The 14609-nt window shown below is 40.2% G+C and overlaps 1 protein-coding gene across 6 annotated transcripts in view; it reads right to left on the minus strand.

The window, feature by feature from the left end:
* Positions 1 to 14609, minus strand: part of ANKRD12 (ankyrin repeat domain 12) — a 74278-nt gene that overhangs the window by 39666 nt on the left and 20003 nt on the right. For all 6 annotated transcript variants that reach the window (XM_042463095.1, XM_042463096.1, XM_042463094.1 and 3 more), the window contains exons 2-3: positions 6079 to 6171; positions 3804 to 3940 (exon numbers count right to left, since the gene is read on the minus strand). In XM_042463095.1, the coding sequence (XP_042319029.1) occupies positions 3804 to 3890 (87 nt within the window). In that variant the 5' untranslated portion in view covers positions 3891 to 3940; positions 6079 to 6171. The remainder of the gene's footprint in view (positions 1 to 3803; positions 3941 to 6078; positions 6172 to 14609) is intronic.

Below are 14609 nucleotides of genomic sequence, written 5' to 3' on the forward strand. Positions count from 1 at the left end.
GGCAACCCAGCAGCCCTAGACTAGAACGTTTCAACTAAACAGTAAAAGCCTACCACTAAACTCTGAGGCTGAAAATGAGAGGTTGATAGATGAGAGGTGAACTATCATTCTAGGTAGGCTGAAGGATCAATCCACCTGTACTTTAACAAGACATGAGTAATGTACAGTGGGCCCAACTGTATCCATGCAGATTTGATTCCAGGGTGCCATGTGGATACAAAACCTCCCGGATGTTCAAGTCCCATATTATTAAATGGATGCTTCAAGGTGTTTGCATTTACATTATCACAATTTAATAACATGGGATGATGGATGCACACTTGGTGGAATTCACAGACCTGGAGGGCCCACAGTATCATATCATGTACACATATACTTCAGTGACAGTTACAACAATGTAGTACAACTACACAAGTGGGACCCACAATACAATGTTGCAGTATTTACGCAACACCTATCTACAGAGTGCACTTGTTCAGCGGTTCAACTACTCTTAGAAAGGATCTGTTTTAAGCTTCACCCAAGGTGGAGGCAAGAAGGGAATAGGGCTTTGTTCTTGAGATTTCCTCCACTGTGTTATGTGGTTCTCATTTGGGGCTGGCTCCACTTTCAAAGATGATCACTTTAGTGGCACAGAACATTTCTGGAAATAAAAAATATGTTATGGTTCTGACACCATGTTATGGTTCTCTGGGTTCCCCTTTACTCCTGATGAGCTGGATCGGTCCTATTGAGGACCACAGTGATAAATTATCCTCTTCCCTCCCCAGCAACACAGAAACTTTCCCTTGCCAATTTAGGAAAGAACTAGCCAAGTTAAAGGAGTTAAAGTGAAAAGGAGTAGCAATAGCAGCTGCTGCAACCACCAGATCATCCTCCCTATCCCTTTGTTCTCCTTCCCCTCTTCCCTGCCAGCAGCTGCAGTGCCAGCTTCTCAGTTTTACCAGGATCCTTCAGCACATCCCATATAAAAGAAGGGGTGCTGAGGCTTCTGGCAGTAATAAGAGGAAAGAATAAAGATTCTGGTAAAACCAGGAGTTTGGCTCTGGGGCTGCTGGCAGGGAAGCAGGGAAGGCCTGTTTAGTCCCCATCTGATACCACATCTTGGAGATGGGTCAGAAGATGACAAAAATCCTATTAGGGCCAAAGAATTTTACCTATGGGGTTAAAGAACCCTTCTCTATGTTATACTGTTGTGAGAAATGGGAGTCTCTCCATTTATCTGGTGGTTGCAGAGGCTGCAACTGCTACTTCTGTCTATAAATACAGGAGACTGGCACTGGGGGTTTTGGCCAGAGAAGAGGTAGGGTGAGGGAACGATCAGCCACCAGTGGCTGTGTATTTGGGGAAGCGCATAGATATGCAAGGTTTTTCCAATTTTCGGGGTGGGGGGGTGGGATGGGATCTCCTAACCTCTGCGAAAGTGGAGGGCTGACTGGACTTGTTTTAGTAGTATAACCAGAAAATAGGTTGTTCCAACAATTAATTTTTTAGTGCTGCAGCACCACAGCTTTTAGTGAGTTGAGAACAGGATTTTTAAAAACTACAATGCCAAAAATCATAACGAGCTATACTATCTGGCAGCGAACTCCACTATGGCAGGACACTTTAATATTTACTCAGACATAAGTTCTGTATAAGATTACCAATAATAGATGTGTATAATATTGCTCTATCAATGCATTTCATCGCTTCCTGTTTTCAGTGCAGATAGCAATTAGTGATGAACAGTGCTTTGGTGAGCCAGTCTGATGAGAGCAGATTAAACTGTCTCTCCACAGAAATCAAGAACTGTTTTCTTTGCATTATCTTTTAATCCTATTTCTTTTATATTACAATCATGATGTTTTGCTATGGGAAAAAATGATCGAGGGAAAACAATCTAACTCCTGTTTAGGTTCCAATTCCCTTTGTAGCTGCCTCACCTTTCTTAATTTGAAGGCTAGCCCTTTGATAAGTCCATGAAAAGCAAAGGACAGCAAGTACAGCTAAAAGCCTTATCACAAGTAGAAATGAAGCCAGAGAGTAGTGGTTTTCTCTAGGCCTTGCTGCAAAAAGTTGTAATGCTTAGGGTTCCCATAAGGCAGGACCTCCAAACTGGGACAAATGTAGGACAAATGTAGGGCAACATTTTCAAATGTAGGACACATTTTTTTAAAAAATGGAGGACACATGAAAAAATTGATACTTTTTTTAAAATGTTAATATAAATGCATGTTTCTTAGGCATGATCAAAATGGAGGACATTTTGACATTATTCCTAGACAGAAGGCTGAAATGTACTTCTCTTTCTGGCCAAACACCCCCCCCCAATTCTACAAGAACACTTCCCACTCCCAAGCAGGCATAGCATTTGCAAGATCACAGGCAGACCCTTGTGCCATTGCAAACTACATTTCCCACTTCCAAGCCTTCTTAGCAATTCCCCCCTTCCTCCTTTTCCTTGCCCCCTCCAACCCGCCCAAAACCCTCACCCCCTCTTTTTCCCAGGTATGTCTCAACTTAGGAGGGATTTATGGGACAGATCCAAATCCTTTTTTCTATTCTAATGGGGGCAAAGCCTTGAGAAGCCCTGGACCCCTGAGAAGAAGAGGAGGGGGGCTTAGAGAGAGGAAGAAAGAGAAAAAGAAGATGAGGAGGGGGAAGAAAGGAAGAAAAAGGAGAGGAGGAAGAGGAGGGGAAGAGGAGGAGAAGGAAAAAAAACGGAACAATAATAAGAAGAGAAGGAGGGGAAAGAGAAAGAGGGGAAGAACAAAAAGCAACTTGCCTGCAAAGCCCTCTCCGCTTGGAATTTGGAGCATGCCCAAATAAGGAAGCAGAGGGCTGGCCAATAGAGGCAGGGCAGTGCAGCAGACCCCGCCCCTGCTGGTTTCAGTCCTCCTACTGCTGCTCCAGGCATGTTTCACAGGCAGCACTCTATAGAAGGCAGGCAGCAGCCCTGGGAGCTCAGAGTTGGGCCGCCACCCGGGGGCGGGACGGGACCGGGCACGCCCCCCAGGGGGCAGGAAAGTCCCGCCCACCACCGTGAAATGGCAACCCTAGTAATGCTTCAATTCTCTTCCTGCAGGAGAGGGCTATAAAAGCACATCTTCTTTCTAACTGGAAAAATCTGTTTGACAAAAGACACACTTTTACAACTGTCTCCTGAACTGAAGCATGTGGTAAGACACAGAGAAAGCCACTACTCTGTGATAAGGCTCTAAAAAGCAGCTGCAAAGCAGCCTTCTTCAAAATCAACTTGTCAATACTTGTTTACTAAGTTCTAAATTGACTAACTTCCTTGATACCTTTATCTTTCGATAATATCAAAATATAGTTAAATATAAGTGAAACTGATTACATCTATTAATGCCTATTTTACCAGTTAACATCTCTCATTAAAATCTTACTGAAAGAATGAAGTAAATATGTCATGTAATGCAATGAATTTTACTGAAAAGAATACACCATCTACAAAGAATCCATCTAAATTTCAGAAAATACAATTTAATGCAGCTCAAATCTAGTCTTCATCAACATCAAACCCTTTCAAACAGATAATCTGAACAGCTATTAGACATAAAGTGATGAAATGCTGTAAGACATAGTATTTCCATCAGTTTATAAGGACTCAAAACACTGGACAGAAGCTCATTAGACCAGGAAAATAATTATTTTAGCAAATTCCTCCTACAGTTCTGTTTGGGACCACAATATACTATATTTTCATACACTATATAATTTTTTTCAGGCAGGCATGTCACATGATTCCATGAATTAGCCTAGCTACACTATAAATATCTTCATCACATTTCTCTTTATACCTTTCTTCCAGTTGGTTTCTCCACCATGGTGCTATCGCTGTCAGAATTTTGAATCTGAACTACTTTTGCTGACCCAAATCTGGGCATTTTATAGTTGTTCACTAACTTTATCTTGCATCAGTGTGCTCATTATGGATCTGCCAAGAAAGAAAGAAACAAAAAGAAACAAAAGTAACTATCCGCATACAAGACGTGAACAAACTACATGTCTTAACATACAGTAGAAGGTGATTGTTGAATTTATTTAGATTCATCAGCACCATTAAACTATATCAGATTTTTCACAAATATTTAAAAATTAAAGTGTTTCAGGGTATCGACAAATAAAACTAGAATGCACAGATAATTGTGATACCACAATTCATTTTATTAGATAACACCGGGAAGGGAAAAATCCATGGGGGGGGGGGGGGAGAATCACTACTGACTGGCCATCTTTGTGATATTACCCCAACCTGAAAGTTTTAGATAGGCAGAATTGATTGTTTTACATTTTAATAGTTCATGAAAAAGATGAAGACTAAATCCAATTGTTTGTCTCAATGTGAATTAACTCAGTGAACCCAATGGAATTTATATGAGATTTGATTTAATTTGATTCAATTGACCTATTCTCGAGTGGACCAAAAATAAAGTTTTAAATCTCTGATCTCAATTTATTTAGTTTCAATTGTTTGTGTAGTTTCCAGCTGTGCTAGAGAACAAGAAGTGGGAGGACATAATCTTGAAAAATATACATATAATAGAAATCACAGTTTAGCATTACATCTGAACCATATCATCAGTTCTGAGTAGTTTTACTCTAGTACTTTCGGCACAGAAACTATTTGGGATAGCCAATATATTATTTTATATATTAAATAAAAATAAATAAATGTAGATAAATGTAGATAATTTAGCCTTTCTACAAAATATGTGTTGAAGAGGTAAATAATGAAATAACATCAACCAGTTCAGCAGTATTATAAGCATATATCAGAGTAAGCAAGTATGGTCCACACACCCCTCTTTTCAGTGTCTCAGTACTTCCAGAATTTTTTTTATATCTGATATTTGGTGACAAACCACTAAAAGTAGAACAGTCAGTGGTGAAAACCTAAATACATAGTTGCCAATGGGATAATCACTATCACGGTCAATTTATTTCCTTTTAGTTCACTATCAATAGTTAATATATTGAAGTCAATTAAAACATTTACGGTGCTTTAGATATAAATATTAATTTAAAAATAACCAAGTGTAAGCTGGAAAACTTTATTGTTAATAATAAGTGAGAATTTAAATTATTTTTGTAATTCTTGAAGATGAATTTTAATTAATTTCATATAACATGTAGTGATAATGTAGGTAATTTTAATGTTTTTTTAAAACCAAAAATAATCAGAACAAAAAATTGTAGCTTTTGAGCACTTGTCGAACAAGAAAACTGGCCTCTGGCCTCATGATAGTTGACCACTCCTAGCACAATTGATTTACTCATTTATTTATGTAGCTACAATCAGCCCTTCCCTTATGCGGGAATCCATTTTGGACCCCCTTGTGTAAGGGAAATACTGTGTATGTTCGAGCACCGTTGAAAACAATGGGGCTTGTGCATGCGCCGCGGTGTGCACGCCATTGCTGCTTTTATCGCACGGCTTCAGCATAAGCACATCCACATTGTATTCCTAAACTGAGATATTTATTTTCTTTAATCCTGCCTCTAAAAATATAAACATTATGAGATTCTTCTATTTCTACACTATATTGCTGAATTCTGTTTCTAAACTGAGATCAGTTTAGAACAGTTCAGTCTTATACCCTCCAACTGTCCTAATTTGGCCAGGACCATCCTGATTAATCCTTTGTGAAATCACTTTTTCAGTAGTTTTTAAAATTTTGCATTTTATCTCTCTTCCCTCACTTTCCCCTCAGCCTATTTCAGTTCCTGCAACCTCAGTTCAAAATGCAAAAGTAGTTTTCATTTAATCAACGCAGCAGGGGGGTAAGGAAAAGGGAGAAGAGGAGAAAATCTTGTCTTTCTCAGTAGGCCTAAACAAAAACAAACTTTTGAGCCTTGGGTGTTTCCCCTCCTTAATAATCATTGCCATCTTGACCATATTTTGATGTTGCTCAGTCACATATGTCCCATTTTAAATCTGAAATGCTGAAGTTTATCTTATATGTGTCTTCTCAGGGAAAAAAAGGCTTCCTGAGTTCAATGGAAGTAACTCCCAGATTAAAGCAAAATACAAGCCTTATCAGTGAGGAAAACAAGAAAAAAAATAAACATTACCTAAACTGAAATCACAGTAGTTAGTTCCAGGCTGCCAGCACTATCCAAACTTGACGTGCACTTATTTTTAGCTGTTATGAAATATCCAGAGACCTAAAAAAATAATAATATAAATACTAAGACAAATGAGACAATAAATGTAGTCCGCCCTTCTTATACACAGATTTTTTATACACAGATTCAAGCATCCATGGTTTGAAAATGTTTTTAAAAAAGTATAAATTTCAAATATCAAACCTTGATTTTCCATTTTTTAAGGGACACCATTTTGTTATGTCATTATATTTAATGGGACTTAAGCATCCATGGATTTTGTTATCCATGGGGGATTTTGGAACCAAATTCCAGCGTATAACAAGGGCCCACTGTAATCGTGTTTTTTTCTTAGAACAGAAATACAATAGGTGGCTTAAAATACATGTTGAACTGCATAGCAATATTAACAAGATGGAATTTTCTTTCCATCCTCACTCCATACCCATTGAAACTGCCTGAAAGCTAGTTCTGAAGGGTTCCACAAGCCACTGGAGAACATGCATTTATAAACTAGCTCTTAATGCGCTAGGCAGAAGTATTGACTATGCACATGAACAAGCCTTATTCCAATATGACAGAACCATTTAATATCCCTGAGGCAATAGGATTATATTAGTATAACATCTTTGTGGTCCCATGTACTCAAAAGACCAAACGAGAAAGAAAATAAGTAAGAATTACTTGTTTAACATTTATGTTTTTAACTACAATGTGCCCTTGCTTTACGCGGGGGATCCGTTTCGAACCCTCCCGTATAAGGCAAATTCCACATATGATTGAGCCTCATTGAAAATAATGGGGCTTGTGCACATAGTGCAGTGCGCTACGGATACGCGCATCATTTCCTGTTTGTCACGCAGCTTTCAGCATAATCTGAAAGCTGCATATGATGTGGGTGCACTGTAGAAAAAAGAGGTGAATAGCAACATTAACAAATTGTCTCATCACATTCTTGGCAGCTTCACCACTGCTCATCTTCAATCACTGACCCCATATTATGCAAGCACAGAAGGCATAAATCAAGCAGGCTGCATGCAGTGACAGAAACCTGTTATTTCCCCCTTCCCAAGGAACACACACAAAGACTGAATAGCTACCAGAGCATCTTTCCCAGTGTAGAATATCATCATGCTACGAAAAGATGATTGGTGCCACAATGTTCTATTTTATCCCAGTGCAAAGTACAGTACATAAAAATCCATTAAAACTATTTGGTAAAAGACTTAAAATATATTTTTGAAAATCAGCTATAGTTAGCATCTTTCAACAAAATAACCTTTTTAAAATTTAATCTAAATATGTTTTGAAACAGAAGTTATGATTACTTTATGAAAATCTGGTTATTTCTGTAATGAGAAGACAATATAAACCATCAAACAACATAACAGCTAATTATATTACAAGCTGATAATGTCAAGCCACCACAGGGGCCATCCACTAACACTGTCTGTCAGGGTGACACTTACTTTTATTCTATGCCTAGGAACAAACTAAGATATTTGCAAATGTCCCAGCCTCACTACTCTAATTATACGTGCTAGAAACCAATTTGTATGAATAGTAGTATTAAGAAGAAATGGATTTTTAAATTTACATTTTGATTAAGAAGCCCTTGTTGTTTGAAATAATGAATTTAAATTGTCTTTATCTAAATCAATCTACCATATATACTTGTCTATAAGTTGAAAAATTTATGCCCGAAAATTGATCCCAAAATCCCAGGTTGACTTATTTACGGGTCTGTACAGTAATGTGATAGCAGCTCTTTCAGATTTCCCATGCAGTCAGGAGTGCAGTTTCTTTCTCTCTTGAAACAGTCCTGGGTGACTGACTGCCGTTAAACAAACAGTCCCTCTTGCATCCGCACTGCTCTGAAACCAAGGCTGTAACGCTGAAGCAAAAATACTCAATTAGAGTCCCTGTTGCTGCATGTACACATACAGTACATACACTGAAGTTTCACTTGAAGCCTCAAAGTCTTATCCTCGACTTATCCACGGGCCATGGCAAAATCCATTCTTTTGGCCCCCAAACCTGCCATCAAGTTATACATGAGGTCAACCTATAGTTTATATACAGTATTCATATCTAATTTTTCATTAATTTGATATGACTTGAAAATAGTATAATATAGATATAAATTTCAAAAAGGAAACATTGATTTGTCATTTTATGTAAGAGGCACCATTTCTAACCATTGCATGTAATGGGAATTGAGCATCTGCTGATTTTGGTATCCACAAAGAGGGGTGTGTGTGTGTCTTGGAAACAAACCCCAGCAGATACCAAGAGCCCACTGTACTTTCCAATTCTACTATTTCTCTTTCCAACCTTCCTTTGTAGTTGTTTTGATCAGGGACTGCTGTTCTGAGATCTGAGATGGAATACTTCTTTCTTTCACTTAGTCTCAAACGTGTTATTGGATCGGTTTGCATACAAAAGTGGTATGTGTACATTTTTCAAACTACACTCTTTTTTGCATGTACTTTTCAAATGTCCTAAACGTGTTCTACTCTATATTTAGGTTCAGGAAGTACAAATTCATCCTGAAATATAATCTGAACAAATTTCTCACCAATCCTTGCATGTATCAAAAGCAGCTGAGATCTTGCTGCCATCTATAGGAAGGAAGGGAGACTGTAAATAACCCCTATTGCTTACTGTACCAATAACAATACAAATCTGCCAGAAACACTGAACTTTCTTCCTATGGTACCCTGCCAAGATCAATGTTGCTCTTTGGGTTTAGTGCCCCAATAGTAATTAGGGACAAACAACAACATGGATACTTGGAACATATAACACAGAAACATCATAAATTTTATGTTAAATACATCTGGAGATTTATTGGTACTTTTTATGCAAGTAAAAGTTTCAGCAATTTTAAAGCCATATCTGCCCTGAAAAATGGCAGGGGCACATGGAGCTAGATAAAATAGTTCTGAGAGTTACATTTGTTCATGGTATCATGTGATACCAATCCATTATCTTTGGTGTAAGTCATCACTGCCATACAAGACTAGTGTGCTTTTGATATTTCTGTGGTGGTGGCATTAGCACAATAAACTAGATGTAAATAAATATGCATGAAAGTGACATTTTGTTATCTTAGGGATGAAAAAGACCGCTCGAAGTGGGCTGCTGGACACCACTCCTTTGAACATTGGGTTGGGGCCACGGCAACTGCAAGCCGCGATCCCATACCAGGCTTTTGGCCAGTACAAAAAGAAGCATCAAACTGCTGTTCTTTTTTGAGCTGGCAAAAAGCTAGCTTTTCTGCCACCGTGAAGGCTTTGCAACACTCCTGCAGTGTGCCGTTGGAATACTGGAAAGCCACCACCCATGTGGTCAGCGTGACACTGGCTTCGGGGCATCGTTGGAGCATGCGGCATCTAAATGCTGCGCTCAGACACTGCCCTAAAGCTGGCTCAAAGAGGCGGTCTGTTTTGCCCACTAGTTGCTCAAATATCTAGTTCTTCCCCTTCATTCTTAAAATGGCTGTTCCAGAATAGATATCATTGACATCTAGTATGCGTCATGATATACTGATACTGGGGAGGAACAGCTTTTTAAAACATTCAGTTTACATTATCTAGAATCCTAGGTTTCTAGGTCAGGCCTTGCAACACTACTGATAAACATAGAGCACTCGATGAAATCATTTATATAAAGAAATAGCATATATTTTCTACTAATGATTTCATTTCAACTTTATTTAAAAACTGTTTTTCTATGTATTGATTGTTTATCACTTAAATATACCTTTCTGGATGCAATTTTTTAATTAGGCAAAACACTAAGAACATATAGGCAATTTGTCTAATTAAGACCAAGTGTATCACTTTCTCTGGACTCTTATGAATAATTCTGTGATCTCCTTAAATTTCAATGTAAAAATACAGTTAGGTCATGTCTGGCATTTAAAAACACCAGGAATACTACATAATGTGAAAAAGCAAGGATAGGAACAAATATTACCTCTAACTTTGCTTCAGAATCACATCGTGAAACAAAGCCAAATCAAAATGCCTGCAGTGATTCCTGCTCTTCATTCTGACATGAAAGATTAAAAATGATGCCAAGTTACCAAGTGGACCTCTTCTAACACCAGTGATGTCAGTGTTAAGATAAATGAGTAGGGAAAGCCATCAATGTTAAGCCCCCTAAATTCACAGCCTTTGAACTGGGAAAGAAAAGAAAAGAGAACCCAGCACTGATTTCACTTGTTAATAATATCTGTTGGCTAACATCGTCCATAAACAAAATAGTATGTTGTTCACTAAAAGAATTCTGTTTGCTTCTATTGTACTCCACATGAATATGTGTACGTAAAGCAAGTATTATAAAGACACCATACAACTCCAGTGTGTTTACATCCAAAAGAAATTTAATTTAAAAGAGCTCTGCCTTGAGCTTCTTACAGCACAGCAGTAGAATGCAGTCAGGATCTAATGCTAGACTTCTGCTGGCATCACAACAGAATATAGAAGCAAGATGATTCTTTCCCATTGTACTTTTCTGTACCTCTCCAAAATCTCCTCTAAAGATAGTTTTGTGTTTTTTTTTGGGGGGGGGGGCTATGTGGCAGCGTTCTGGAAGAATTGATTCCTGACGTTTTGACTGTATCTGTGGCTGGCATCTTCAGAGGGTGGTGGCATGGAAGTGTGTGGGATATGGACAGGTTGACTACCTGTAACTGTGTTTCTTCGAGTGGTCATCTGCGAATACATACAAATGGGTTGTACTGCGCCCTTATGGGCGCTCGAATCCTTTTCGACAGCCCGGCCCTCTTTGGAGGCCTTCTTATGCTTGTCCTTCTTGTCTTTCTTCGGGGGCCGGGAGGCCTCTTCGGACGGGCCTTGGAGTCCAGTTGGGGCATCGACAGGGCGGGTCGTTGGCGATTGAGTCGGGACCTCAGCGAGGGTGGGCAGGGGAGTCGCGGTAGACGACGAGGCTCCTGCAGAAGACATCGCCCCCGCGGTAAAGACCTTAGAGTAGATCGCGGCCTTTAGTCTGGTCTCCCGATTTTTCCTCGCCTGGGGGGTGAGGGACTTGCACAAAGCGCAAGAGGCCGGGACGTGAGTCTCCCCCAAGCAAAACAGGCAGGCTGAATGGGGATCCTGGCCGGGAATCTTACCCCCACGCACGGAGCACTTTTTAAAAGCCACCGATGGCATGATCCAAAGAGCGAAGTCAAGCGGTCCGGTTGGCAACAAGCGAGGAAGAAAAGTCGACGGAGAGACAAACGCGAAGTCAAAAAACAGTCCAGGGTCTAAGCCAAATCAGTTTAGGGGCAATCCAAAGCAGAGTCAAAAACGGTCCGAGTCGATTTTCACAGTGATTCCAAAAAGACAGAGAGCGAAGTTCCTACTGGCAGCTAACGCGGCGGAAAAAAGGAACTGGGGAAAAGAGCGGGAACCGAGGTTTTATAGGGGATGGGCGGGGTTACCGCCAAAAAGTTTCAACATGTTGCAAAGTGTACTTTGCCTAGTGATTCCAGAAGTTCCGAAGGCACTGCGCAGGCGCAGTACAACCCATTTGTATGATTCGCAGAGACCACGAAGAAGAAATATACTTGTGTGACCCTTGGTTGGGAGGAAGTAATTTATATGTTAATCTGCTTGTTGATCTGTTGTTGAACGGCAAGGCCTCAAGGTGGGAGGAAATGTGTTGTGGATGTGTGTCTATTTAATTAGCAATCCTCCCACCCTGAGGCCTTGCCATTCAGCTTTCAAATCTCTTCCAAAGTCTAGGAGCTGATGAAGAAAAAGTCCTCTGGGTGACAGTTGCCAACCTAGTCCTGACTGACTAGAGCATATGTCCCACAGAGGACTTGAGTGCCCAGGACAAATTATATGGAGGAAGGTGATCCTGCATGTAACCTGGATACAAACCATGCAGAGCTTTAATGGAAATAACCAACACTTTCTACTTTGCCCAGAAACTAACTGGCAGTTAGGAGAACATTGCTGTACTATGATCACTCCTAGATGGACCAGTAACCAATCTAGCTGCCATGCTTTGAACTAATTGAAATTTCTGAACTTGGTACAGATGTAGCTCAATGTACAATGCATGCAGAAGTCCAGCCTTTGGGATACCAGCATGTGCACTACCATTTTTAGGTCCTCCAGCTCTAGCAACTCCTGGACACTGCATTTATCCGAGCTGTCATTTTGAGTGTTGGATCCAGAAGCACTCCCAGGCTGTAAGCACAGTCTTTTCAGGGAGAGTGTAACCCCATTGAAGGCCCATTACCTCCTCTAGGCATTCATTCAGGGGAGACACACTACCCTTAGCTGTAGCTGTTTTTAAAGGCATGGAGAAATATATTTGGGTGTTATCAGAATACTGATAGCATCTCACCCATTGCTTCTGGATGATCTCTCTCCCAGCACTTTCATGTAGATATTGAAAAGTACTGGGGATAGAATGGCATCTTGTGAATTGGCATTCATTTCACATGAATGGCATTTGTGTGAAATCAAACAACCAGATCAAATAAACTTTGCATAAAAGAGCCCTGGTGGCACAGTGGTTAAATGCATGTACTCTAGCCACTCACTCATAAACCACAAAGTTGTGAATTCAATCCTAGCAGGGGCTAGGATTGAACCTTGCATCCTTCCGAGGTCGCTAAAATTAGTACCCAGCTTGTTGGGGGCCATTAGCTTACAGCTGTAAACTATTTAGACACTGCTTAGCACAGTATGAAGTGGTATATAAATGAAGCTGCTATTGCTGCTAAACAAAACCATTTGTAACCTTTTAGAGAGACCAATTGAATTAATCTTCTTAAATGCATCCAGAGTTGTTTGTTACTTTCTTTTACTGTCCTCTATTCTTCTTATCATTTTCATTATTATGTCCAGACTTCTTGATCTACGATTTTCAATATGCTTGGAATATCTGGTGAAGCAAGCTTATTCATTTTCCCCCTTTCCCTCTCTTTTGCTGTTCACACATGCCCAGTAAGGAATTCTATGGGCAGCTGCTTACCCTGCCTGCTGTAGACATGGATACAATTGGAAAGGTGAAAGTAGAATACCATCCTTTCCCAGCTCAAGATTTGCTGGTTGCATTGTTTAGTGCAGACATGCTTCTGCAATCCAACACCAAAAAATATGTCTCTCTAGGCATTTGGAGGTTCTCCAGCATGACTCTATGGTCCACTTATGGCAGAAACGGAGCATTTGCCATGATCCACAGATCTCGCTATCCATGGTAAGTCTGGAAATCAATTCCCTCAGATACAGGGTTTGGACTGTATAAATAAAGTTATTAATCACCACCACCACCACATAAATCACTGCTTTTCATCACCAGTCACTGTAATGACTTTCACTGTTACATCAATTGTGCTAGTTCTGGTTCATTCCAGAGTTCCATCATACCTCAAGGCTGAGTGCCAATGTATCTTATTATCTCTAGAATACCATACAGAACTCACACTTGTAATGAGGAAATATGGTTCTCAGCCCCCCTCCTCCTCCTCATTTAAATTCTGCCTTTCTCTCAATGAGACCCAAGATAGCTAACAACATATTTAACACACTACAGATTAAAACTATGCAAAACCTTCAATAAAAGTATAAATATAAACATTATTTTAAAAAGACAATTCGAAGCTCTTTCCCATATCAAGGAGGATGAAGAAGAGCAGCATGGACAGACTTCAGGGACAGAGCAGGGGAGCCTGAGAGTCCCACCTGAGGGAACAGTCGCTGCTAAGCCTTGGAGGAGGCGTGTGGTCGTAGTGGGGGACTCCTTGCTCAGGGGTACAGAAGCAGTGATTTGTAGGCCTGACAAGATGTCTCGAGAGGTGTGTTGTCTTCCAGGTGCAAAGATCCGGGATGTGACAGAGAGGCTGACAAGACTGGTCAAGCCTACTGACAAATACCCCTTCCTTTTGGTCCACATGGGAACTAATGATACTGCAAGACACAGCCTTCAGAACATTAAAAGGGATTACGAGGCGCTTGGTAGGAAGCTGAAAGGAATGGATGTACAGGTTGTCATCTCGTCTCTTCTGCCAGTTGAAGGGCATGGTCCAGGAAGGGAGAGGAAAATAACGGATGTGAACAACTGGCTTCGCAGATGGTGCCGTCGAGAAGGATTTGGATTCTTCGATCATGGGTTGCGGTTCCATGAAGAGGGACTTCTTGCAACAGACGGGTTGCATCTCACGCCAGTTGGAAGAAATGTTTTTGCCAACACTCAAGAACTTGATCAGGAGAGCTTTAAACTGAGTTCCAAGGGGAAGGGAGACAATATTAAGGAAGGTGAAAGGGATGGCGAAAATAGTCAAACTGACATATAGTAAACAAGGCAAACAGTGCAAGGACCCAACAGTGGGAGGCAAAAAAACTTGCACAGGCAGCAAGTAAAAGGGAACCAAGGTCTGCAATGTCTCTACACTAATGCACAGAGCATGGGAAATAAGCAAGATGAACTCGAACTCCTAGTACAACAAAGCAAATATGATATACAGTAAT

Source organism: Sceloporus undulatus, chromosome 4, assembly GCF_019175285.1.
Source record: "Sceloporus undulatus isolate JIND9_A2432 ecotype Alabama chromosome 4, SceUnd_v1.1, whole genome shotgun sequence".
NCBI classification, from domain to species: Eukaryota; Metazoa; Chordata; class Lepidosauria; order Squamata; family Phrynosomatidae; genus Sceloporus; species Sceloporus undulatus.